Source organism: Lynx canadensis, chromosome B3 (genome assembly GCF_007474595.2).
Source record: "Lynx canadensis isolate LIC74 chromosome B3, mLynCan4.pri.v2, whole genome shotgun sequence".
NCBI lineage: Eukaryota > Metazoa > Chordata > Mammalia > Carnivora > Felidae > Lynx > Lynx canadensis.
The window spans coordinates 133315641-133343577 of NC_044308.2; the positions used below are offsets into that span (position 1 = coordinate 133315641).

Genomic DNA, 27937 nt, shown 5'->3' on the forward strand with positions numbered 1-27937 from the left:
ACGGCGGAGAGACAAAGGGAGAAAACAACACGGCTCAAGCCAGAGTCCCCACCGGAAACCAAACACCGTGGCCTGGCCTAGACCTGGATGCTATGGTGCTCATCCTAGAAAGGGGTGTCCAAAGGCTTGATCCAGGGGAAGCCGTGGTGCAGACCAAGGATTCCAGAACTCCCAGCTCAATATACGGCTTTGTATACTGAAGGCAAATGCAGGCACACCAAACAGGACCATCTGTGATCAGGTTAAAAGCATCAGAGTGGCTGGGGCACCTGGGTGGCTCAGTCGGTTGAGCATCCGACTTCGGCTTACGTCATGATCTTGCAGTTCACAAATTTGAGCCCCATGTCAGGCTCTGTGCTGACAGCTCAGAGCCTGGAGACTGCTAACGATTCTGGGTCTCCCTCTCTCTCTCTCTCTCTCTGCCCCCTCCCCCACTCGTACTCTGTCTCTCTCTCAAAAATAAATAAACATTAAAAAAATTTTTAAAAAAAGCATCAAGGTGGCTAATTTTATTGAGAACACAAGGATTTTATTAAGGCGACTTTTTTTGAAAGTTTATTTATTTATTTTGAGAGAGGGTAGGAGAGGCAGCAAGAAAGGGAGAGAGAGAATCCCAGGCAGGCTCCTCACTGACAGCACAGAGCCTGATGAGGAATTCAACCACAAACTGTGGGATCATGACCTGAGCTGAAATCAAGAGTCAGATGCTTAACTGACTGAGCCACCCAGGTGTCTCAAGAGCGGCTTTCAAACCAAGCTGTTTATTAAGAGCTTTTTAAAACAAAACCAATTCATTTGCAAAGCTTCAAAAATTCATTAAAAGGGAATCTTGATTTATTTACAAAATTACACAAGAGGTGTGACTCAGTTGATATAAGCATCTACAAATAACCTTCCACAATGATCCTCATCATGTGATGGTGAATAAATCTCGTAAGCTTCGCAGAGCCTGAACTGCAGGCACATAAAGAAGGGGGCATCTGGCTCATGCCCTGTCCTCGGATCTTCTCAGTCCTGCTATTTATGGGTTAGGATTTCACCAACTCACTTCGTAATCACCAACTATCTCTTCCCTATTTTTGTTACCACCAATGGCTTCACCCTCTGTCCAGACCTTCTGAGAGCTAAGCTTCGATCCTTCTCTCTCGGCCCCTCGGCTATCCCATTCCTAAATTCTACTTATGCCTTTCTGAAGACATTGGCTCCCCTGGGCCCAGAGCCCATCAGTACTATCCTTGCGAAGGCCCCAACATGAGCCCAGATACCGCCCTGGTGGTCTTCCAGTCCCCTGAGTTGCCCGGCTCTAAGAAACTGTAGATCTCTAAAAATCATTTTCATTCCCAGCTCGAGAAACTACAATGATTCCTTATTGTTTGTAATAATAAGTCAAAATTCCTTACTGAGTCCTCGAAAGTACCCTGCCCACCGGCCACTCCTGTGTCACCACCCACCCCATTCTGGGCCACACATCCCTCTGGACCCCTTTACTCCTACCAAAGGCCAGGTTTCTGTCCTAACTCTATGAATATATTTGCCGTGTCCTCAGTTTTCATCTGTATGGATGAATCTACTACTCTCCCCCATTCTTCTTAAATTCTAAACCCGGCTAAAACCCCACCTCAACAAACAAGACCACGTTTACGTCTCTGTCTTTTCTACTCCGTGTCACATCAGCTGCTGCTGGTTGTTAATGAAAATACAAAGAAGAGAGGAAGGTGCTCCTGTTTATTAAGGGTCTCCTCTGTGCCAGGCCCCGTGGTTGGCACTTCACAGACAATATCAAGGGCCTCTTTGTAACAGCTCTTCCCGGCCCGGTGGTGTTTCTCTCCCTACAAGAAAAGAGCAGCGCCCCTCACTTCCCGAGTGCCTAGGATTGTGCTCAGAGGCCAGCGGGCCTTAAGTCTGCATTTGCTCATTGACTGCTTTCTGTACAAATCACAGATTGTGAAATATGTGTCCAGTGATTTAAGGTAGATATGTAAGACAATTCTTCCACCACAAATGACGTAACGGCTTCATTTGGAGGCACTTTAGAAGAAAAAAGTCTCCTTTTCCTCAGTGGGAGATGGAATGAGGGTGGTCCGAATGCATTACTGCCCAGGTTCCAGAAGGGGTTAGTGTCACCTGCTCCCTCCAAATGGAACACAGGATGCCCAAGGGGGTGGGTGTTGGGTGGCTCTCAGAGCCTCCTGGAGCCTGGATCTGCAGACGCCTGGGATGACAGCGACGGGCCGGGTGATGACAGGGACGCAGTCCCTGATCTACAGACAGGTGGGCATAAAGGGTGAGGCCAGACGTGAGAACAGGGATGGGCATCTGCTCGAAACATCTCAGGAAGGAGAGGTTCCCAGAGGCCTTTCCAGGACTGCCCACAAAGAATGACAGCCACTCAGGGCATCTCAAGGGGTTCCTAAGGAACCAGGTGCCGACTCCTGCCAATGTCTCCACCAGTCCAGAGAGTGGTGAGAGTTTCTTCCCACCGGAATCGGCCACCAAACATGGGTCAGCTGGGGATGTGTTACAGATGGAGGAGAAGCTGCCCAAGGGTCACCTAGCAGCATTTGGCAGAATCCTATTCAGAGGCCAGAGACCCCCTTGGGTCCGGTTGCCAAGCCATTTTGGCCAAGGGAGACCCCACCTAGGACCAGGGTGATGTTCTCTGAGAGGCACATCGAGCCCACCTGCCCCAGGGAGGGCCGCGAGATGGTGGGGAGGGTTTCCCCGCACACGCTGACGGTGTGGTTCCAATCGTCCACGATTGCTTTCACCGTACCCAAAGTACAAAATGCCGGAGCTTGTCTCCAAGCCTCAACTTGGGGGAATGGTTCCATGCAAAGCCTCTTGGCTGCAAAAAGAACTTCTAATTAACATGAAATAACAGCTTTCAAACACTTGACTCAGGATATGGAGTTGAAAAGGTGTGGGCTGGATTTAAGAGAACCAGACAGGAAGAACAATGGGGGAACGGCTGAGCACAGATGATGGGAAAGGCACCTGGAAGTGAGGCTGGAGGAACAGCATGGGAGAGAGACTGGCAGAAAGAAAGAGCTGGAAAACACGGGCAGGGGAGAAGAAGCAAAGCCTCGCAGCTGCTGTCAGGTATCTCCAATACGCTGGGCAGAACGCCCTGCCGAGCCAAACTCTGATATGTTCCCTCGGATGGGCACGTAAAAGCAGGAGGCAGAGACACGGCCTCCAGGAGACTGCTCCTTCTCACCACTTCCCCAAACCTCAGCTTGTCTACAAGCAGAGAATAATACGGAGCACAGGACAGGTGATGCTTGTCAGCATACTGGCCAAACCCTGCTCACACATTTCAAGACTGTTTGAAAACATCTGGCTGGCGGGAATGCGACATTAGCCCAGATAGGAAGGGAATGCAAACAATGATTAGCATGAGTGTGCTACAGGTGATATCCAAAGATATTACAGATTCCACCTACTGAGGAAACCCTGAGGACAAAACAGGAAGTCATGAGAAAGCCTGGGACAAACCAGCATTGAGTACATTCCAGCACGCGGAACTACCAACCCGGCAGAGCGGGGCAGAGGGGACTTCAGGCTGAGATAGTCTGCCGGTCACAGCAGCCAAGTCCGACCATGAGCTGAAGAAGTCACTTCTCTTAGTAAGAAGTTACGTGCTGGGAAAGTGGTCTATTCCTATGCCCTATGCCTGGCTCAAAGGTCATTGACCTAATTAAAACAATTTTGGTTCACACTCACTGAAACTTACAGAAAATGAATGAAGGATAGAAGAAGCTTGCCAATATACGACTCTGACTACATTCCTGATAGCCCAAATCTGGCGTCTCACACACTGTTGTTCCTGACCCGGCTCCTGCCCAAACGCTTAGCCTCGGTCTGCCCCCTGCCCGTCGTGTGCATCCCCCATTCTGGCCGTGATCAACTTCCTCCACGCCACTCTCCTTCATGACCCAGGCCCTTTGCACATGCTATTCCTTCTGTCTACAATGCTTTTTCCATCCATTTCTGCTTTTTAAAGCATCTACTCATCTTTCAAGATTCGGGGCAAACAGCCACTCCCTCCTTCCCCCACTGCCCAGTGAAGCCGACCTTAAGGAACAGGAGCTAAAGGTCCCAAATAGAAATGCAACTCCAGAGAAGACACGAGAGCTCAGCTGTGGGATAACAGCCTACAAGCCAGGAAACTTCTGCTTTTAAGACAAGCGAAATAATAACAATAACAACAGCTTTAAACAGTTAATTTAAATTTAACTATTTAATCACTGATTCTTACACTAACCCTGAAAGTCAGGTTGCGAGTTAAGTAACTTGCCCAGGTTCGCACTGCTGGTCACTGGTTGAATGGAAGCAGAAACCCGGATCCATCGGACTCCAAAGCACTGAACAAGAAACGCAGGAGAGTGACTGAAAATGCTCTGATCACGCTCCTGACATTAACGAGGATAGACAGCATTTTCTAATCCATTGCCAAGTATTTAAAACCCTGTATAATGTGCAAAGACCTGTGTCACTGTGTGGCATAGAAAGTGGTAAATATAGGGGCGCCTGGGTGGCGCAGTCGGTTAAGCGTCCGACTTCAGCCAGGTCACGACCTCGCGGTCCGTGAGTTCGAGCCCCGCGTCGGGCTCTGGGCTGATGGCTCAGAGCCTGGAGCCTGTTTCCGATTCTGTGTCTCCCTCTCTCTCTGCCCCTCCCCCGTTCATGCTCTGTCTCTCTCTGTCCCAAAAATAAATAAACGTTGAAAAAAAAAATTTAAAAGAAAGTGGTAAATATAATAAAATATAGTCCCTTGCCCTCAAAGAACATAAGTCCAATCAGAAGAAAAGATCTGGCCATGAATAGGAGGTAGGCTTCCTGCTTTAGGGACAGATTACGGCCCTGGAACTCGAGTGCGGCCGCAGGAAGATGGGGGTTGGGCTGCTGGGGGATTGTTCCTGGGATACATCAGACGGGCTTCTTTACAAAATGATCACATTTGTCTGTGCTTCTTGTGACTTGCCTCCTTCACCCAAAAGTCCGGTGCATACAAAATTCGAGTCATTTGAAGGACTCAGTTAATCAAGGTTTTACTTTCCACTGAACCTAACAGAAATAACATTTTACCCTATTTTTGGAATTTTTTAAGACTCCCAAGATACTTCTTGAAATAACACCTGTGTTTGGCTTAGTGTAGAATTTAGAAAGAAGATATAACCCCCCGTGAAGCTCAGGGGCACGTGGTACTGCGACTTTTCCTTGGGTACCTTAGGGAATGCATCAAAGTGGCATTTTATCGGGGCCAGGTTTAATGTCTAACGATCATCTTCAGGAAGACTTTCCTGACTCCCTGGAAACTGCCCCCAACCACCAGACCCTCAACTCCAGTGGCTCATTCCAGTTTAACTTTATCCCCCACCCCCAGGAGTCCCAGACCTCAGACGCCCCTCCTTGAGTCCACCGTAGACGCTCACCCTCACGGCTCCCACCTACGCTCATGGCGTTGTATCTGCTGGCCTGGAAGTCCGCTCTCTCCCAGTGCTCTTCCCACTCCCAGCTATGAAAATCCCACTGTCTGACATCTTCCATGGCCCCCAGACTCAGGCAGAAATCTATTTCCTTCCTCCCCTTACACGTACAAAATATTTTTTCTAATCTGTTAATTCATCCATATTTGTACAGCTGACCACCTATATACATCAATGTACCTGATAATGAACTCAAATTTGTTCATCCTTTTGTCGGTCATTTTTTAAAAATGTTTTTATTTATTTTTTTAAATTTATTTGAGAGAGACAGAGACAGTGTGAGTGGGGGAGGGGCAGAGAGAGAATCCCAAGCAGGCTCCATGCCGCCAGCACAGAGCCCCATGAGGGGCTCGAACTCAAGAAACCGTGAGATCATGACCTGAGCCGAAACCAAAAGTCAGACGCTTAACCAACTGAACCACCCCAGCCTCTTGTCAGTCATTTTCAAAGTGCCTATTATGCCCCTGAGGCTACAAAGGGGAATAAGACGTGGAATGTTCCCTCACAGTCTAGCGTTACGCACACATGATATGTGAAGAACAGACATACGGACAAAGTTCTGTGGGAGCACAACCGGAAGAACATTCTGCCTGGGGCTCATGGAAGACCACAAAGAAGGGGACCCTTGCGGGGGGTGTTGGGGAGGGCCTTCCAGGCAGGCGGATGGACAACCTCTCGAGCATAGGCAGGGAGGTGTGAGGGTCCACAGTAAGCTAGGAGTGGTGTCTGGAATCCGGGCTATCAGGCTGGGGCCCGAGATAAAGGTGAAGGGGTAGGTATTTCAAATTTCTGGAATCTAATATGCCTCACAAAACTTTCTGGTGAAGAACTCTCCAAGAAAGTAAATGAGAAAAGTTTAGAGAAATACTAAATTAATACTTCCCTCCAACCTTATTTGGCAGGATATAAAATGCACTCATTAAGTGCATCAAGGAGGAAACATGCATATTAATATACAAAACCCGCACTAATGAGCCGATCTGTAAATGCTGTATTCAAGGCAGATGATTCAGAATGAGAATCACAGGAACCTTGAACATTCGGTATTTGGTGCTGGTCTGTGTTTGAATGCTCTTGGGCCCAGCATGCTCTTTGTTTATCTGCTGAATATAGGCAGGGATGCAAAAGAGCTGTGAAGAAAAGCACATGGTATCTGCCCAAGTGGGGCAATGGCCATGGGGGCCTTGACTACCGCCCCCATCCCTCACTTCCAGGGAATCTGATCCGAGAGCTGACGTGGGGCTGGCTGCCAAACACCTGAAAGAAAGTGAGAATCTGTCACCAGGTAAAAGAAATAATGGGTCAGGAGAGGGGGTAGGAGGTGCAGGTATGTTGAAATTAAAGTTTAAACTGAGAAAATGGTTTGGCAGCTGCAGACCAGTAAGGTAAGAGGAATCGAAAGAGATGTGCCAAAAGCATGTGGTGACGAGGGGAAGAAAGATGGAAATCTGAAGCCAGATGAGTCAGCTGGGAACGAGGTCTGAAAGGATAGAGAAAGCAGCCCGTTGCTGATCGGGCAGAGGTATGTCATCAGATAAATCTAACCAACCCCTCAGAGGGGAATGAAGGGTTTCTTCCAGGCTCCGATGTGGCTTTCAAGAAGGAAATCTAATTCACTTCATTGTCACCAACATTTCTGATCTGGTCTTGGAGCCTCTCCTGGCTGGGCTTCCGAAGTGGTCCAGTCCCAGAAGGTCTGAGCCTGGGCTGAGTCACTGTCACTGAAAATCAAGACCATGACGGGCCTGTGAGCTGCCTGGCCTGACAGTTCAACAGGGCCCCTTCACCACCAAGGGGGCCAATGATGTTGGGTTTACAGCAGTGAGGGCCGCAAAGCCACGCTCTGAAACTGTTCCCGAGGGTCCTCTGACAATAGCTGGAAGGGATGGGTGGTAAGGAACCAGTTCATGTGACTCTTCCCACTAGACATCAAATAGTGCCTGGGGACTCACTAATGGTGAATGTTCAATAAAAGTCACCTGAATGAATGATCTATCTACTCAACTGTTACTCGGGAAACACGCAATTTCTTTGACCATTTGGCTTACAGAATCGCTGTATTGACACTGTTCATTGGCTTGTTAGAAAAAAAAAAAAAGAGAGAGATTTTTCCAATTAATCCAAAACTGGAAAAGGCCTCCAGTGGTCCTGTAGTGCTTTGCTACTCAGAGTGTGGTTTGGGTCAGGCAACCGTGGGAGCTTGTGAAGAATGCAGAACAGCCACCCACCCTAGACCCAGCGCATTACAGTCTTCACGGAACGCAACTTGCAGATGATTTGTGTGCGAATTGAAGTTCAAGGGCCACCAGCCTGGTTCATAACTCTCCATCCAAACTTTCAATCAGCTGATCTTTTCAAAGACCTCCAAAGGAAGTGTTCCGTAGCCCCTCCATTTAGGAAAGCCCGCCTCTGTTTATTTCCCTCCAGTAAGAATTTTGGGAGTCTTTTATTCTTGAATTCAGTGGGAATTCTGATCAACACTCACATTAAGCTCACAAATGAAGCGGACCCCTACCCATGATCTTGAGCAGAATGCTTCTGTTCCTTCCGGAGGGCTTCCCAGGGCAGCTTCCTGAGGGCCGTGCTATAACCCCGCCCAGGTCCTCCCTGAGAGTCTCTCCAGCGAGGGTCAGCATATCAACCCTGGGGGCACATTCACATTGTCTCAAGGGCACAAGTGTCTCAAGGGCACCCCTTGAGTCTAGAGGGCACTGAGCATCACCCACCGCCATTGTGGGTCCTCTTGAGGGACAGAAAACTCCAATGTCTCCCACAACCAGGCAACTCAATAGGAGCTGGGCTCAAGATGTCAGGGAGCGTTTGGAGTCGTGCCTGCCTACCGGAGAGGTAATCAAATCCAAACATTTTTAAAATGTACGCTGACCTAACGGAACTCCGCTAGCAAATGTCAGCTCCCAGGCCGCCAGACAGAAACCCCTGCTTTACAAGCTTTTCAGGGGTCAAATCTGAGGAGCTGGCTTTCTTGACAAAACCCCAAAGCACAACACAACCACGGAAGGAGGGTGGGAAGACTGTGGGTCTTCTCATAAGTGTGTCTGGTCCAGGGATAAAGCCTGTCCAGGAGCTGGCCCCGGGTGGGTCCCTGGCAAACTTCTGTCCGGGAGTTTTTGACCGCTGAGCAAGTTCTAAAAATCTGACCACTTTTAAGGTTCCTGGGTGCTCAAGAAGAGGTCACCTAACGCGCCGGCCTGTCAGGGAGGTCATTTCAGCATTTCCCCACACTGGCCTCGCTGTCACCCATGTTATCCCGGGCCCAGGCTCCCAGGTCTGCTGGTTCCTGGGAAAAGCGGCACCACTCTTGTTTAACAGACTCTGGTATCAGGAGCAGAAGCCTCGCTCTCCAGAACTTAGCCGCCCCTCGTCCCTGGCTGGGAGGCTGCTGGAAGGGACGGGAGCTGCGGGGCGTCCTGCCGTCTGTGAGGGCTCAGCTGCGCCTCTCGGTATCCTAATCCGGCCTCCTCTTTATGACAGGCAGGGACTCCTGTTAGATCCCCTATCAGTTACATTTCGCTTCTCATTTCAGTCAAAGTGTCAACAATCTGGAATACTCCCCCATCCTTCTAGCGGTATTTTTAGAACAAACAAACAACTGACATATTTAGCTAAAATAAGTCACCTCAAGAAACCCCGGTTTGGCTCATTTTTTGCTCCCGCTCCGGTTCTTAGTCTCAACTTAGACCAGTGACCGGGACCAGCAGCCAAACTGGAAATGACATGGCCAGGGTGAACTAAAAACACCCCTGGAACCACAGTGCCCGTGTTTCAAAGACCTCCTCCAGGGTGTGAGTTTGGCATTTTTTGGAAGGGACCCATTTCACTTCGTGCTATCCACGAAGCACCAAAGAACCAACATGAGCAGTCAGGGCCACTTCCCGAGCGCTGTCTCACCGGGTGGTGGGGGGAGGCCGAGGGGGTACCGTGGAAGTGGGAGCACCTGCCCTCCTCTTCGCTATAAGCAAGCCGGCAAGCAAGTGCCTTTGGCACAGTGGCCATCGAGGAAGTAAATGTGTGAATGGGAAATATCTGAAAGCAAGTCTTCCCATTAAACTATCTGGCTAAAAGAAAATCATCTATTCTCGCTGAACCACAAAGCCATCGGTCATTTCTAAAACGGGGGAGGGAGTGAACCAGAAGCAACTCCACTGACCTGCCACCTGCTCAGAGCCCATCTCTCTGGAGGGTATCCCTGTCCTTATTTCGGACTTAGCTCCCATGGCCCTGATTTCCCGAGTCTGTATTCCCGAGTCTGAAGCTGGGAGCTTAAGCACAGAAATGAGGCATATGGGTCCATTTCAGTGGATGATGGCAGATGTCAAAAGAATGGGAATCCTCTGTCACATGGACCTAGATGGGGAAGAGCCCAGGCCAGATGGGACAGAGACAAAGGAATCCATGAGGATCTGCAGTATAGAAATGGCACCCTCCACTCAAGGACAGGATGGGAACCAGAAAGGAAGGAACCTGGCAGGGGGCTGGGAAGCTGAACCAGCTCTCTGGGGCCCGAGGTGGACAATCCACCCATCCCTCTGGGATTGGATGCGAAATGGGACCTAGTTTCTGCACCAGAAAACTGCTGCTGTGAATCCTGGCCTGTTTCACATGTCCCATGTTCTCGGTCTTTATGTCCTGTGTGTTCTCACTTAGCACATCATGAAGGGGTGGGTTTTGTCTTGCTTGGCTTTGCTTCAGCGGTGCCAAGGAGACCAGAAGCAGGACCCTTGTCCGTGGGGGCTGGAGCCTTAGCAGGGGGCCCTGCTCTCCAACGGTGTGCGTGGCGGGGGCCACAGCCATGATCTTTGTTTCTTCTGAGGTGCTCGGGACACTCTAGAGTAATTCTTCACACGGCACTGTAAGCGGCACGAAGGCAGGGACGGTGCTTTCCTCGGCTGTGGCAGAAAGTGGGAGCTCTCTAACCTTTAACTAGGGGGGTGCTCAAAGAACAGATAATCGGATCATCTGTAGGTGGGTTATTGATCCCAACCAGCTGTTTCCAGCTGAGGATTCCCACAAGAATACTTATAGGATAAACGTGGAGACTGTCTTCTTTGCTCTCGGGGACTTTTGTTGTGTTTTGTTTTTAAACAAATAGTAAATAGTAATCTTTCATGACCTTAAAATGCAAAAAGACCGCTATGAATGCACTGACATTCACCTGTATTTGGACTGTTGGATATTTTTTGCACAGTTGGCTGGGTAACTAGCAGGTAGGTGCTTTATATGATCCATATGTAGTAAGTAGATATCATCATTGTATACAGCAGAACTTGGCAGATTAAAACCAAAATGGACAACGGAAGAAACACAGGTAGACACACGCTTAGCTGGAACTAAGGCTACCAGACTACTCGGTAGGGTCATCAGTTTCAACCACTCACTGCGCAAACGTGTATTAATGTGTACGGCATGGGCTAGGTGCTAGGGACCCAGAGGTTTCAGGAAACACCTTGCATGAAGTCTGAGGATGACACTCCATACTTTGAATTGTTGAATAAGGTATCTAGAAGAACTTGCAATCTTGTAAAGAAAAGCTCCAGAATAAATAAACCTTGTGTATGCCACCACTGGGGATAGATGGCTTTGGGGTGGCCGCCCTGGCCTGGCCTCTCCCAGCTGCCAGGCCTCCTGAAGAGCTCTCTCCCCTGGCTGATGGGAGAGCGGCACATCCTGAAGGCTTTCTCTCCAGCATGCTCTGAAATAACCAGGAAAAGGGGAACTCTCTGGAAAGGAAGCAGGAGAGTCCCATGAGGACTTAGGACTGGGGGACAAACAGCCACATGCATATCTAGGACTGGGCATGTGGACTCAGGGAGCAGAGTTTGGGCCAGCTCAGCTCCCAATATGAGGACAAAGCCATCCCTAATCCTGGAGCAGGGAGGTCTTCTCATGACCCAACATGGCTTCGAATACATTTCTCCTCCATTTTCTCTTTTCCAGTTCCTCTACGCATACCTCACAAACCCAATTTTCAGTTTCCAAGCCGTTTTTCATTGGCTTTTGGGTATTTTGTCTCTCTTAACAAGCATCTACATTTACTGAAGGCAACACGGCAGACCCAGAACTTCACAGAAAGATTACATCAATGGGCTGGTGCAGGGGGCGACCCCGTCCCCTGCCTCAGCAAGCCCCTCCCAGAAGAACCGTGGCTTTGTGACCCAGAGCCAGAGAGTCAAAGGGTGGAGGGGCCCCCAGCCATCTAATCTCAGCCTCTCAAGAATGCTGGCAACCCTCCTACCACCACATACGTCTACAGGGAGAGAGGCTGGAAAGCTGATTTTTTTTTTTAATTGTGGTAAAATATACATAACGTAAAATCTGCCATTTCAAAGCGTACAGTTCAGTGGCATTAAGTATATTCACAGTGTTGTGCAACCATCACCACCATCCATCTCCAGAACGTTTTTCCTCTTACAAAACTGAAGCTCTGTACCCAGTAAATGGTAACTCTTCATGCTCCCCTTGCCCCAGCCCCTTGGCAACCCCTAGTCTGCTTTCTGCCTCTGTGATTTTGGCTGCTCCGGGAACCTCACAGAACAGTAGCCACACAGTATTTGTCTTCTTGTGTCTGGCTTATTTCACCGAGCATAATGTCCTAAAGTTTCATCCATGCGGTAGCTTATGTCAGATCTTCCTTCCTGTTTAAGGCCAAATAATATTCCATCCTATGTATATATCACACGTTGGTTATCCGTTCATTCATCCGTGGGCACCTGGGTTGCTTCTACATCTTTAGCTATTGTGAAGAGTGCTGCTGTGAACACGAGTGTGCAGTTATCTATTTGAGTTCCTGCTTTCAATTCTTTTGAGTACTTACCCAGATGTGGAATTGCTGGATCATATGGTATTTCTATTTTTAACTTTTTGACGCACTGCCATACTATTTTCCACAGTGGCTGCACCATTTTACATTCCCACCAGCAGGGCACAAAGGTCCCAGTTCCTCCACATCCTCGCTAACACTCATGACTTTCTGGTGTGTGTGTGTGTGTGTGTGTGTGTGTGTGTGTGCGCGCGCGCGTGCGCGCACGTTACTAACAGCTCTCCTAATGGGTATGAAGTAGTATCTCATTGTGGTTTTGATTTACATTTCCCTGATAATTAGCGATGTTACGAATATTTTCATGTGCTTGTCGGCCAGCTGAATATCTACTTTGGACAAATGTCTATTCAAGTTCCTTGGCCGATTTTTTTTGTTTGGGTTGTTTTTTGGTTGTCGGAAGTTGTTTTTAAGTAACCTACTGCACCAATGAATCTGCTCCGCTTTGATCCACGGTGTCTTTGAGGGTGCCACCCATTTTCTTTTGCCCAAAGATCCTCCTCTCCAGCTTGTATTCAGGCGTGGGCATCCCTGGGTGGGTTACCTTGCACTCATCCCTCCCAGACATCCTTCAGGTTTCCATGGATTATTTCTCTGAGCTAACGAGAAGAATAATCTCTTCCTTGTGGCCCAACTTTCTATCAAGTGCAAATGTAATGGGCATGTTCATTACTCCATCACTCGGCCCAGGCATAAGAATAGCCCACAGCACCTGGCCTCTCAGTAATCACTACATCAAAACATTACTCAGTATCATCTTTCAACTTACATTGAGTGTAAGTGAGACACAGTGAGGAAGAGACAGCCTTACTTGCCAAGTAATGATTTTTTTTTAAACCAGATATATGCTCCACTCAAGTACAGAATGATCCTAACCATGTTTTCCAGTTTATTGATAAGATTGACAGGGGAGACAGCATAAAAATGCGGTCCTTCTGGATTGCTAGCTCTGAGCATAAAATGTCTTTCTCTTATTCATGGCAGCCTTCCCAATGCCTAGCATGGTACCTGGAAGGTGGCAGGAACTCAGTGCTTCAAAGGCAGTGATTAAGAGCACAGATGTTGAGGCCAGACCACCTGTGTTCAAATCATGACTGTGACTGACGACGAGGTGGGTAATTTTGGACAAACTAGTTTACCTTTCTGTGCCTCGATTTCTTTAGCTGTAAAATGGGGGTGATAACACTGCCCACCGTGATCAAATGAGTTTAGGATGAATTTACAATGTGCTGATAAGAGTTGCCTATAACAACTATTATCATAAATGCTAATAATTATCGCTGCTAAGTGAATGAGTAGATGTTATGTATGCCCACTGCTTTCCATGCAGTTAGTTCCCATTGGTATCAAAAGAAATGTGATCTCTCGCATGTGTGAGAGTATAAGATCACCCACAGGAGAGTGTTTAGAAGAGCTGGTGGTCTTCTGGTCAGGTGACTGAGGACTTGTGTCAGTACCCTCTCACGTATCAAAGTTACGGATCAGAAAACATACTGGAGGCATCCGGGTGGCTCAGATGGTTGAGTGTCTGATTCCTGATTTCAGCTCAGGTCATGATGCCAGGGTTGTGGGATCAAGCCCCACGTCTGGGGTCTGCACTGAGCGTGGAACCTGCTTGGGATTCTCACTCCTTCCCTCCCTCTGCCCCTCCCTCCCACTCGCATGCTCTCGGTCTAAAAAATAAACAGATAAAATAAAATTTAAAGGAAATGTACTTAAGAGAGTTGGCCACACACCTTAATGATGCCACTTGGATTTGTATCCTTGAGAGGTTCTAAAAATTGCTTTCTTATGCTTTGCGTCACAAACCGCACTTGTGGTTTAAATAAGAAAGATTAAAATTCTAATCAATTAACAATTTGTAATCAGTCAGGCTGCACAGCCACCATTTGTCTCAGGGCAAGAAGCTAAACCTGGCAGCGGCTGCCCTTAGCAGCTACTGTAAGGCTGGCTGAATTAGAAGAAAACATTTTAGTTACACTAAAATTCTCAGATGCCACTGTAAGTAGGATACTATCTAATATATTTTTCAAAGACAAAAAGGAACAAATTGTCAGCTTCCATCCCATTATTTTATCTAAAAATGCATCCCCATGGCAGAAACACAAAGTCCGTGAGGGGCTGACCAAGACGCTCACTGACAGATTGCCGCACCGTCCCCCAGAGAGACACCTGTTCCAAACATCACCCGGCACCTACATCTACCTTCTTGGGCCAATGAAGAAATCTACCAAGTAAAGTGTATTCATCAATCAGGAAATTTTTGCAAAGCTGTATTTCAAAAGGAGAAATGTCAAGGCTCCTCTAACAAGTACATTAGATAAGGAATCTACCCGAATTTATGCTCTTCAATAGAAAAATGTGTTCTTTGTTAGATTTTATTTTGGGAAAAACTTACAATGTGTTAAAGACATTTTGGGGCACCGGGGTGGCTCAGTCGGGTAAGCGTCCAACTTTTGATTTTGGCTCAGGTCACGATCTTGCAGTTTGTAAGACTGAGCCCCGTGTCGGGCTCTGTGCTGACAGGGAGGATCCTGCTTGGGATTCTCTCTCTCCCTCTCCCTCTGCTCTTCCCCTGCTTGTGTGTACTTTCTCTTTCTCTTAAAATAAATAAATAAATAAATAAATAGACATTTAATATATAATCAGCAAATAATTTGTCATTCTTTTGATTAGGTATTTAATAAAAGGTTTTAAAAAATAATTTTTTAAGAGAAAAAGAAGTCACCACAAGAGGAACAAAATAAGAGAATACATCTATAGAAATCGTACACATAAATCCAACCATACCATTACTTATATTAAATGTGAATGCACTAAACACTTAAGACAAAGGGCAGGAATGATCAGACTAAATAAAAAAGCAAGACCCAATCATAAGCTATCTATAAGAGAAGAAGTATTTGGCTGAAAAGAAATAATGGCAGAGAATTTTCTAGAAATGATAAACAATACCAATCCACCATTTAAGTAAGCCCAGTGAATCCGAGCAGAAGCTACTCTTATCTGTATTACAGTGAAAATGTACAGTGTCAGCAACAATAGCAATTAAGAATAGCCAGAGAGAAAAGACAGATGACATTAAAATGATCTAAAATTAAACAAATAGTTGACTTCTCAACAACTCCAAGAGGAAAGCAAGATCATTTGTGCCGTGAGAAAATGTGAGCCTAGAATTATATATCCAGTTGGAAAATCTCTTTCGAGAGTAAAGCCAAATATATTTTCAGACACAAACTGAGAAAGTGTGCCAGCAACAGACCCTCACTAAAATTTCTAGGATAATCACTAAACAAAAACCAAAACAGAATGTTTCTTTTCCAAATTGGCAAGTAAAAAATACGTAACAAAACCACAATTAACCTAAAAGAAGGTAGGAAAAGAGAGGATAACCTATGAAAAAAAGGGCAGGACAAAGAGAAAGCACAAATGAGGTAGGAGACACTAACGCAAATATAATAGTATTTACAGTAAATGGAAATGAACTAAATGTTCCAGATAAGACTGTCGACCTGAGTTAAAAAAAAAAAAAAATTAGCTGTCTATATTGAGCACAAGAGTGAATCTAAAACATAAGCGTATAATAAGTTCACGATAACAGAATGAAGAAAGATATTCCAAGCGTGCATGCAGTGTGCACATGTATTGTATGTGTGCACACATTAGATAAATGTTGTGGATGTGTGTGTATAGCATGACAAACTAGATTTTGAAGCAAAGTGAATTATATAACTTATTACATAATGATAAAGGGTTGAATTTACCAGGAAGACAAGCAATTCTAAATTTATATGCACCTTATAGCACAGCTTTAAACTATATAAAGCAAACATTGCTAGAACTATGTGGGGAAATAGGACAATCCACCATCCCAGTGGCACATTTCAACACACCTCTGCTCAACAATTGATCGGTTAAGTAAACAAAAAACATCAGTAAGAATGAAGAAGATCTGAATAGTGCAATTAATAGCTTAATCTAATAAATATATATGAAATATATACAAATATATAAAAATGTACCTCCAAATACAGAAAGTGTTCTTTTCAAGCACAGATGGAATATTTACAAGGAGTGACCACATGCTGGGCCATACAAAAAGTCAACACATTTCAAGTTCATATAGATTGCAGTTTCTGAACACAATTCAATGAAGTTATTAAAAGCCCATTAACAAAAGATAAGTGGAAAGACCCATATACTTGACAGTTATAAAACACAGTTCTAAAATAACTGATGGGTCAAATAAGAATAATGGAGATTTAAAGTTATTTAGAATAAAATAATGATAAAAATTTCACATACTGAAATTGTGGTCTCCCAACTAAAGCAGCACTTGGTGGGAAATTTTTAGTCTTAAATGTTTATGTCAGAAAACAAGAAAGACAAAAATTAAAAATGAACTAAACACCTAACTTAAAAGATTAAGAAGGAAAACCAAGCAAAACAAAACAAACTCAAAGAAAATAGAAGAAAGAAAATAATAGAAGAACAGAAATTCATGAAAGACAAAGTAAAAATACAGTTGAGACCATAAAAAAGCTGGTTCTTCGAAAAGATCAATGTAACAGACAAATTTCTGGCAAGGCTGTTCAAGAAAATTAAAAAGAAAGCACATTAAGCAGTATTAGGAATGGAAAAGACTTAACCATAGGTGCTACCTGACAACAAACAGATCATAAAAAAATATGAACAACTTTATGCCAAGGAAATTTAATATTTAGATGAGATGAACAAACCCTTAAAATATATGTTGTATGTTTCAGCCTCTATGTTATATGTAGCTTAATAAAATAAGTGGAAAACTTGAAAACCCCCTAATTATTATTATTATTAGTAGTAGTAGTATTTATGAAATTTATTGTCAAATTGGTTTCCATACAACACCCAGTGCTCATCCCAACAGGTACCCTCCTCAATGCCCATCACCCACTTTCCCCTCCCCCCACCCCCCATTATTTTTTAAAAGCATCAGAAGTCTTTCCATAGAAAAAAACCCAGCCCCAGATGGTTTTACAGGCAAATTCTACTGAAACTTATTATTCTAGAAACAGGTAATTCCAATCTTACACAAATGATTCGAAAACACCCCCAAAATGATTCCAACTCCTTTTAGGAGGCTGGCCTAATCTTGACGCCATAACTTGACAAGTATACAAAGAGAAGGGAAAATTACAAGGCATTTCACACCTGAACATAAATATAAATGTCCCTTTAAAAATTAGTCAACCAACTCTCTCATCACCTATAGCAATTCATCTCATATAATTTCATAACTAACATCTTTTGCATTACTACCATTTGGAAGTGATAATTACAATTTTATTTACATTTAAAAAATAAATAAAAATAAAAATTAGTCAACTGAATCCATTAAAATAAGCTAATATGTCATGATCAAGTTGGGCTTATTCCAAGAATGCAGAGTTAATTTAACATTAAAAAATATCAATTAGTATAACATTCAGATTCAAGGGAGTAAAATCATACAACAATCTCAATAAATATAGAAAAAGAGTTTGATAAAATTCAATATCAACTCATGATTTAAAAAGATCAACACTTAGCAAGCCAGTAAGAAGAAAAGTTCCTTATCTTCTTAAATAATATCTATAAACAAACTCGTAAAAAGCATAATTTGTAATGGCAAAACACTGAAAGAATTTTATTCAACTATACAGAAGGCCCAGTAAGGCCAGTTTTAAAAAGTTGAGGGATTAGAGATAAAGAAACTGAATTTTAATTATTTCAGGTAAAAGTCATTGTCTATACAGAAATCCCAAAGTAATCTACACATAGATTGTTAGAAGTAACAAGAGTTTAGCTGAGTTGCTGGGTCAAGAAGAATATACAAAAATCAGCCACCTTTCTACACACTAACAACAAATAGATAGCAAATTTGATAAAGAAAAAAATACTACATATATAGTGTATACAAATGAAATTTTTTTCAGGTAGTTAGGAATAAAGCTAGTTAAAAATGGGCAAAATATTTATAAGAAAAATCATAAAACTTCATTAAAAAGTATTTTTAAAGACCTAAATAATTAGATATAATGGCCATGGATTAGAAAACCAACTGTCATAAATATAGAATTCTCCTCAAACTGAGCTATTAGACTAAATGCAATTCCAATAGATTTGTTTTTGTTTTTGTTTTTGGAACTTGACAAAATTGATTCAAAAATTTATACACAAGGGGCACCTGAGTGGCTGAGTTGGTTGAGTGTCCGACTCTTGATTTTGGCTCAGGTCATGATCCCAGCATTGTGGGATCGAGCCCTGTGTCAGGCTCCGTGTTGGGCATAGAGCCTGCTTAAGATTCTCTCTCTCTCTCTCTCTCTCTCTCTCTCTCTCTCTCTCTCTCTCTCTCTCTGTCTCTCTGTCTCTCTCTCTCTCTCTCTCTGTCTCTCTCTCTCTCTCTCTCTGTCTCTCTCTCTCCCTCTGCCCTTCTCCCCAACTCACTGTCTCTCTCTAAGGAAAAAAAAATTTATATGCAAGTTCAAAGGCCTGAGAATAGCCACAACACTCTTGAAGAGCAAGATATGGGGACAAACTTACCCCCCATATAATAAAGTTGTAAGAATTCAGAAAGTGGCAATCACACACAGATGGGTACATTGACTGAAAGAACCAAACAGAAAGCTCAGAAATAGCAACCCCCCCCTCAATATGGGCATTTGATTTAAGGCAAAAATGATACTGTGGAACAACAGGGAAAGGAATCTTTTCAATACATGATGCTAAGACAAGCAATTTTTCCATAGAGGGAAAAATTACACTACATCCTTCACACCATACATATATAAAACAATCATTTCCAGATGGACCCTTAGATTTAAGTGTGAAAGGTAACACAAGAAAGCTCTTAGAATATAACTTAGGAGACTTATCTTCATGACCCTAGAGAAGGGAAAGTAAGGTTTCCTAAACTAGACACAGAAAGTAAAATCCATAAAGGAAATAACTGATAAATTCAATCGCTTTAAACATAAGAACTTCTGTTCATCAGAAGACAAGGCACAGACTGGTGGAAGATTTTTGCAACACGTCACCAACAAAAGGACTCATAACCATAATATATAAAGAAATGTCACCAATTGGTATGAAAAAGTCAACCCAATTAGGAAAGAAGAAAGATTTCTCCCTGTACTTCACAAAACAGAAAAGCTAAATGACCAATAAACAAATACAAAGGTATTCAACCTCATGCAACTTAAATTCACAATGTAACACCATTGCCAAAAATAAGTCTGAAACACCGGGTATTGGTGTAGGCAGCCACATAGGCTCTTGGGCACTGCTGGTGGGAAACTGGCACAACCCATTTGGAAAATAGTTTGGAATCATTTGGTAAAATGGAAGATGCAGATACCCTATGACCCAACAATCTCACTGCTACATAATGCCTGGAGTGTTTGCACATGTGCACCAGGTGACATGTACAAGCATATATTGGGACGCCTGGGTGGCTCAGTTGGTTAAGCATCTGACTTTGGCTCAGGTCATGATCTCGCAGTTTGTGGGTTTGAGCCCTGCAATAGCTCAGAGCCTGGAGCCCGCTTTGGATCCTGTGTCTCCCTCTCTCTGTCTGCCCACCCTCACCCCAACTTGCGCTCTGTCTCTCTCAAAAATATATAAATAAACATTAAAAAAAAAAAAAAAGAATATCTACAGCAGCTTTGTTTGTAACAGCTGAAAATGGAAAACAACCTGTATATCCATTTGCGATCAACTAGAAAAATATATCTTGGTATATTTGTATAATAAAATACTATTTACCGGTATAAAGAATAAATTGCTGCTGCAGGCGGTAAGGATCAACCCCAAGAATACAATGCCACACGATGAAAGCAAGCAGTATAAGGATATACTCAGTACAATTCCATTAAAAATGTTTAGATATGCAAAACCAGAAATTTTCATTCTTTGGGAGTGCAAACAGATATGGTATAGAAACACAAGGGAATGCTCAACATAGAACTCAGGATGCAGTTAACGTCCGGAGATGTTAGAGAGGTAAGGGGATAGGATAGGCAGGGATACATAGGAAATTCATAGGCAATATTAATTTTCCTTTTCTTAAACTAAGAAGTGAGCACACATGTTAACTGTATTATTATTTTAAATATATTTAATAAATAACCTTTAGCTTTTACTCAATATTTAATAACAATCATTTTAAAGGATTCTCAAATATCATATTTGAGAACACTGTAGAAGGACTTGTAATACCAATAACATGGATTCCTACCAATTACTAAGTGATTACCATGTACAAATGCCTTAAATGCACTAGCTAAGACAGCTGAACGTCCTCAGAGGGGCAGCTGGTCTCTCAAGTACTACTTATCCTTACTGTCACCATGACATGATAAAAGATGGCACTTAAGTACCTTGAATGAGCTTAACAGGGACCAAAAAGTCTATTATTCTCTGCATCAGGCTAAGAGGCTAGCTAAATCAATGCTCTGTTCAACAGTTTAACTGCCCAACAGTTAAACAGGCCTAAGCCCAACTGTGGGAGGGGCTTTCTCCTCCATCTGGCAAGTTATCTAGGAGGAAACATCAAGCATGTCCTCAGTCTGTGTATGGCCATTGGGACACGAGAAACATGAGGCATTCCCAGGCTTCCGAGAGCCTACGGTTCTGAGGGAGACGAGCTTGTCACAAACGGATAATACGTGTCGGCATTCGGGACAGGTGCCCACATGGTCTTGTTTAGGTTGGTGATGAAATGTTTTACCCACGTTGGAAAGAAACCATGGGATCCACCAATTACATCTGGCCCCAACTTTTCACAAAGTATTCTTGGGAAGAAGTTTCCCATCACATAGGAAGAAATACAAATATTTAAAAAGCAAACAAGTCATTGGCTGCTCTCAGACCTGCTGCCATATGCTTTGCTTTTTTGAGCTTACAGCTTAACATTAAAATAACAGGCCTGCATTCTTCAAATATCTCTACTGCTGTTCCTTACTTATTCTACTTGAAAAGGCTGTCAGCTGCTGTCACTTGGAAGCATTACCATATTAGCCACCACTGTTTACTGCTCACTGTGTGGCGTGGCTATTAGTTTAATAAGCCTCCTCTCGGATGACACCCGAGGCTGTCTACACAGGAGACACACGCGGGAGTCTAACGTCTAATGAAGGTGTTGGGGTGGGAGGCAAGGAATGCCGCTTTATAAATATTGATGAGAGAAACCGAATTCAACGGCATCAGGTTGTACTTTACTGATGGGTAAAGGACCGAGTCCTTTTTAAAGTGCTTTCACCATTTTAAGATTCCTTGGGCTAACCGGCTTTGGATACAATCCAGAAATACACTCGGTGTGCAAAAGAGCACGTTTGAGGCCTGCAAGAAGTAAAACACTGCAGCAGAGCTCTTTAATTCACTCTGCACAAATAGCTGAACCTACAAAAGAAATCTCTAGTCAGAGGTTTCCTGGGTTATAATGAGAATTTTCTCGATGGGGAGAAGAGAAGTGCCCTTTTCACTTGAAGACAAAGAAATGTTTGTAATGGAAATGCGTGAACCAATTTTCCAAGGAGAGCTGAAACGCACTGATTAAAAACAGTGAAGTGATGAGGCACGGAAATAAAGCCAAAGCAGAGCCACTTAAAATTCGCCACGGCGGCACTGATTTCTGAAAGTGAAGGGAGCTGCCCTGAGCCCCCGTCTGCATTCCTTCCCTCCCTCCCGCCCCAAGCCACCCCCGCCCCATCACTGACCCTGCCACTTAGACAATTAGAACTGCCAGCGTTTCTGGCCACAGTATACTGGTTACCAGGCTACTCCACTGAGGATAAAACGGGAACCAAGGCACCCACACAACAGTGTCCTTCTCCACAAAGCCTAACCGACAGGCCCGGATTCAGGGATTTGGAAGAATGTTGTGAATTCAAGTAGACCGACATGCATATGGCAGTTTACAATGTCAATTCTTCAGTTAGGTACAGACACTAATTGATTTATTTAGGGAATCCTATTTCCTAGAGAACAAAACCAAGGTACAAAGAGGTCAGTACCTTGTTGCAAGGTGCCTAAAAGATGATAACCGCCTGGAACTAGCAGAAGGCGCCGGCCATAAAGCCTGTTTCCCAGGCTTCAGGCACTGGAGTCGGCTCGATTTAACTGGTGCCATATCCGTGTGTATCTGTATTAGCATTTACTTCATAGTTTTCTTTAAATTGACTTTGAAACAACTCATTTGAAAAATCTGTGGTCTCCCTCTGAGCAGGAATTTCTATGAAATCACACTTTGATACACAGGTATATTTTTTCTAATGTGCATCTTAAAAAATAAAAAATGTTCGTCCACCATCCATCTAAAATCATCTTGGGGCGCCTGGGTGGCTCAGTCGGTTAAGCGTCCGACTTCGGCTCAGGTCACGATCTTGCGGTCTGTGAGTTCGAGCCCCGTGTCGGGCTCTGTGCTGACTGCTCAGAGCCTGGAGCCTGTTTCGGATTCTGTGTCTCCCTCTCTCTCTGACCCTCCCCCGTTCATGCTCTATCTCTCTGTCTCAAAAATAAATAAACATTAAAAAAAAAATTTTTAAATCATCTAATGTGCACCAAAGCTACATACACATTGGGAAAGACCTGGATAAGGTGTTTTAATGTAATAAGGTGACCTAACAGGCTGTGTTTGTTTCTAAATATCATGGAAAAACAAGAATAAAGGAATTTTGTACTATTTACCCTCAGGGTATCCATGGAGGACTTAAATTAGATAGAGTGACGGAAGGGGGAAAGAAGTAAAGTTAATAACTTCTGAGTAAGGGAAAACAAAAGGCCAGGATCACTTACATAAAATTTTCTGGATATTCACTCAGGGCCATGTCAATGATATTCAGAGCATCGTGGTAATGCTTTTGTGCAGACAGTAAGAGGGCAAGAAGGTGCAGGGAGTTGGCATCATCGCCTTGAAGTTGAAGAGCTTGGCGGACGTACCCCAGAGCCTCTGGTATCTGGTTTGAAACAAAATCAAAAAGAATTTTAAAACACACACACACACACACACACACACACACGCACACACACACACGAGAAGATACCATTTCAATATCTGATTCTCTATAAACATCAAAAGTTGCTTCACCCTGTGCCACATTCAGATTTTAACCTTTGTGATAGCCCCAGGATATTAACCACAAACATGCAGACAGATGTCTTCTTCAAGCGACAGTATGACCTGCGGAGTGATGCTAGATGCTCTGTTTCTCTGTAAAACTGCCAATACCAAATCTTTTGTTTCTCTCCAAAACACAATTTCTCTTTTTCCACAAAACTGATCCAGTCTTGATTATGCCCAAGATTGTTTCACTTTCAATGGAGACACATACAAGTTGCCAGAGGTTTTTAGTGTAATTAAGCTGCCTTAGCTGAACTGTTCTCATTTTTTGAAGTATTAGTGAACTAAAGTACATAAGAAATTACAAAACTTTAAACAGAGCTTTCCAAAGGATCAGACACGCGTGAATCTTTTCAAGTTCCTTTGTCCTGGACATCTCCATCAGGCATCAAGGAAATATGCAAACAAACCAACAAACAAAAACCCCACACCTTTCCAAACTACAACCTAAAATAACTTGATCCAAGAAACAAATTGCAATGCCGCATACAAAGCAGATGTATCCAAATTCAAATAGGGGGAGATAAAACTTTAACCTTTAAAATGCAAGAGCTGTGCAAGACTCTTCAAAATTGTCCAAGCACCAGGGTTGATAAAATGCATACATAATGGATATTTGAACGCCCGAAATTCCGTGCAGGTTTAACAGTAACTGGGGGGAATTAGAACCTGACACTGGATTTCGAAATAGAGCTCAGGACTGAAGCATTCTTACACGACCACCCAGGGACTGCTTCCTGTCCCCCTGCCTCAACTCCAGTCCAGACCTCTTCTCTGTTCGCCTGCTTCTTCCCAGCCCTCGGTAACCTCACTCTGTAGCAAGAAGCCACGACTTCCCAAACCTATTCATTCTCCTCTCTGAAATTCCATTTAGGATGATTTAAGTTATAAAGCCTGGCTACAGAGACTTTCTGCCACCGAGCCATAGAATCAGGGCTGTCACAGCCTGGGAGAGGGCTCATCCAGCCCAGCCATTTGTTTACAGGGAGGGAGCCGAGTCCAGGGAGGTGACAAGACTTGAGCATTGCCATCTAGCTAGTGAGTGACTGAGTCAAGAGTGGCTCTAGACCTTCTGATTCCTCTCCTGTCCTCTCCTCCTGCGCAAATGGCATTGGCTCTAAAGATAAGAAGGCCACAGCCTTGGGGCCCCTGCCCACCAGGGTCACTCTCCCACAGAGGTCTGGTGTCTTCACACTGCGGGCCTGCAAAGATAGCGGCTGGACCCACAAGGCCCCACCTATGTAACCTCTCTTCGGGGAGACAACCCACTGCGTGAACAGCCCTCAGCTTCCTGTTAGGAAGGTCGAAGGCAGGTGTACTTCTGGTGTGGATCTGCAGGGGTGACCAGAGTAATCAGGGACAAACTGATAACAGGATTCAACATGATGGCCCTAAGGGAGAGCTGACTGGGAAGGAATTCAAAGCTGGTTTCTTCATTCAACGAGTGTTACCGGGTACCTAACATATGGTGGGCAGTGTCCCAGGCACCAGGGTATAGTGATGAAGGTGACAGCTTCCTGCCCTCTTGGAACCTGAAGTCTAGGGAGGAAGACAGGTCCTGAACAGGAGAGCTGAGCAGGAGGAAGGAGAAGAGATGGCTCCTGCAGGAAGGAGGCTTCAGGGAGAAGGTGAGAGACGCTCCTGGTGGAGGAGGGCCCGGGGGGTCGACCCCCAGTGCGCAGCTGAGGCAGTAGCAAACTCCCCATCCATCCAGCTGTGAGCCCTACCATGCCGGACGACAGGGCCCACACAGAGGAGGCATCCTGGTTTCCTCGGTCCCCGGGTCACCACGGCAAGGCACTCCTCAACACCATTCCCAGGCCCGCGGGGAGTCAGAAGCATGCCCACAGCCCCGGCCTATCCGGGGAATGGCATGTCTGGGGAACTGACCTCTGCTTCACCCTCCAGTCAGCACTCAGGAATGTGCTGGGGTTACCACCAGTGTCTTGCACCTGGTGGGCAAGCAGGCATGCGGCCAGACTCTCAGAGCAGCTGGGAGGGGACGGGAGGGTATGAGAATGGTCAAGACGGCTTCTGGAAGCTGCTGTTGGGAAGAGGAAGGCCAGCGAAGCTTGCCTCTCCAGCAAGGAGAGTGCTGAGGAGTCCTGTATGTCGAGGGGGGAGCCACTGTGACTGTCCCTCTCTTCCACATGTTATAAAGGAAGCTGCTACCTTTTGCCCATGCCTGCCGGCAACTTCCTGTCAATCGCCAGCACCTTACGATGACCAGTGGCTAACCACTGCGCAGCTCGGCACTGGGTCTGCCAGCAAGGGACAAAGGCTCTTTGGTGACTCCTGGGTTCATTCAGGGTGTCTGCCACGTGCTGCAGCCCGTGTTGCCCTCTGAACCCTCCAGATGTGTGGACGTAATCTCCCAAAGCGGAGCCCGGGACATCTGTGTCTTCACAGCAGACGCCCAAACTGACCAAAACACCAGTGGCTGTGCCGTGAGGAGTCAGCATCCTCTGAGAAAGAGACTGGCTTCGGGTCAGCTTCGGGTCAGCGAAAGAAGACCAGCTACTGTCTCAGAGGGAGGCGCCGAAGGAACTGTAAGAAGGCGCGCACACCAAGTTCAGAGAACGTGAGAGAAACTGACCTGTCTGGAGATGGCAAGCTGCAGAGCCAGGTAGAAAGCTGCTTGGTGATCTGTAGGTGACAGGCTGTGGGCCCTGAAAAAGTATTGATGGCCATTAGAACGCGGGAGAGGCCATTTGAACCCTTCCTATCCAATGAGTGTTCCCATTTGCAGTTTTACACGCAGGCCACATATTTACGCAACATTTCCTTTAAACTCTCCTCTTTTGTCCATTAGCAAGTGTGACGTGTTTTCCCTCTTATGGCTGTGTGTGCGTATGGCGCCGGAGCCTGCCTCTGTGTTTCGTCTAGCATCTGAAATGGCAGCCAAGGACCCTTGGCTTTGAGGAGGTGAAGTCACAAGGCCCTGAGATCTGACCCCCCAACCCCCCAGCAGACGCCTCCCTTGGGCTGAGCAGGAGAAGCCCACGTGTCATGCTAGGACACGGTGAGGCTATGAGTACACTTGGCAAGGTGACAGCTGCATTGGTTAAGTTTTGGCTTGGCCTTAACACTACTCCCTCCAAATTTCGGGATTTCAGGGAAACCGTATGAAAATCAAAGACCTGGCTTTGCTTGTAAAATGAGGTTTTGGTTTTTGATGAACCATGGGAAGAGGAGGATTCTCATTCAGCCTTTTGAAGCTTCTACTAAGCTCCCTCCAGCTTACTGATGTAGTCTGCGTAACTATGCATGTAAGTCTCTGTGGCCAGACACTAGGCTTGGTTTTATTAACTGGCCTTTGACAGCAAAGGGGAAGAGGCTGTACTGGCCTCCTACTTGATTGCAAACACAGTCATTCTTGCTTTTATGTGGAGGCCAATTGTATTTCACCAAGAGTAACTCAAAATGTGACTCGACGAGGCAGAAGTCTGTGTTCAGAAGTCTGGTACGAAGAGAAAAACAAACTTTCAGTTTCTTCAAAGGGCACTATGGGGCCGACTAATTACAACTGGGGGTGGGGGTGGGGCAGACAGTACACAACCCTTCACGGTCCTCTGTCAACACTCTGGGATTAAAGGAGAATCTTCTACCAGCAGAAAACAAACCTGAGATAGAAAAGGAAGCCAAATCATTATGTATTCAATGGCAGCAAACACGTCAAGGATGTCTTCCTGTAGTAATAAGGCCTTTTGCAGAAACCATCTGTCTGCTGTGGAGAAAAGGGCTAAACAGTCTTCCAGGTATTTGGGATCCAGAAAATACGCTACTGGGTCCAACAAGTAGGGCATTGTTTAGACAAATGTGGTAGCTCCAGTGCAGGACTGGGGAAACTGGGGTGGTGACTGTCCTTTAGGTACACTCAACAGCAAAGGACCCAGACTCCCATTCCTGCGAATCTTCATTCATCATCTTGCCTCAAGACACAGCCCTCATTTAAGAGGCTGAGACTGAAAGAGGTGTGCATGTTGTCCTTTTAAATGTCATATTTCTGGGGCGCCTGGGTGGCTCGGTCGGTTAAGCATCCGACTTTGGCTCAGGTCATGATCTCACGGTCCGTGAGTTCGAGCCCCGCGTCGGGCTCTGTGCTGACAGCTCAGAGCCTGGAGCCTGTTTCAGATTCTGTGTCTCCGTCTCTCTCTGACCCGCCCCCCACTCATGCTCTGTCTCTCTGTCTCAAAAATAAATAAAATGTTAAAAAAAAAATTTAAATGTCATATTTCTGCCAGAGGCCTACTCGGTGGGCTCCAGGTTTTATGATTTTACAAGTATTGGTTTTCCATGAATTTTTACATCAAAGAATTTTTTTCTTTGGTGTTCATAAAAAGTGAGATTGGAATGTCATGGTTTCTGCCTCTCCCAATTATTCAGGGAAAACGAATACACACTTAATTATGAAGAGACTTTGAATTATTTAGCATTATTTATTTTATCTTATCTTCTTTCACAATGGATGAAGCC

The 27937-nt window shown here is 45.0% G+C and overlaps 1 protein-coding gene across 1 annotated transcript in view; it reads right to left on the minus strand.

The window, feature by feature from the left end:
- Nucleotides 1-27937, minus strand: part of TTC7B (tetratricopeptide repeat domain 7B) — a 254369-nt gene that overhangs the window by 71091 nt on the left and 155341 nt on the right. The window contains 2 exon segments of the mRNA XM_030319778.1: nucleotides 23137-23297; nucleotides 26058-26130. Coding sequence (XP_030175638.1) covers nucleotides 23137-23297; nucleotides 26058-26130 — 234 coding nt within the window.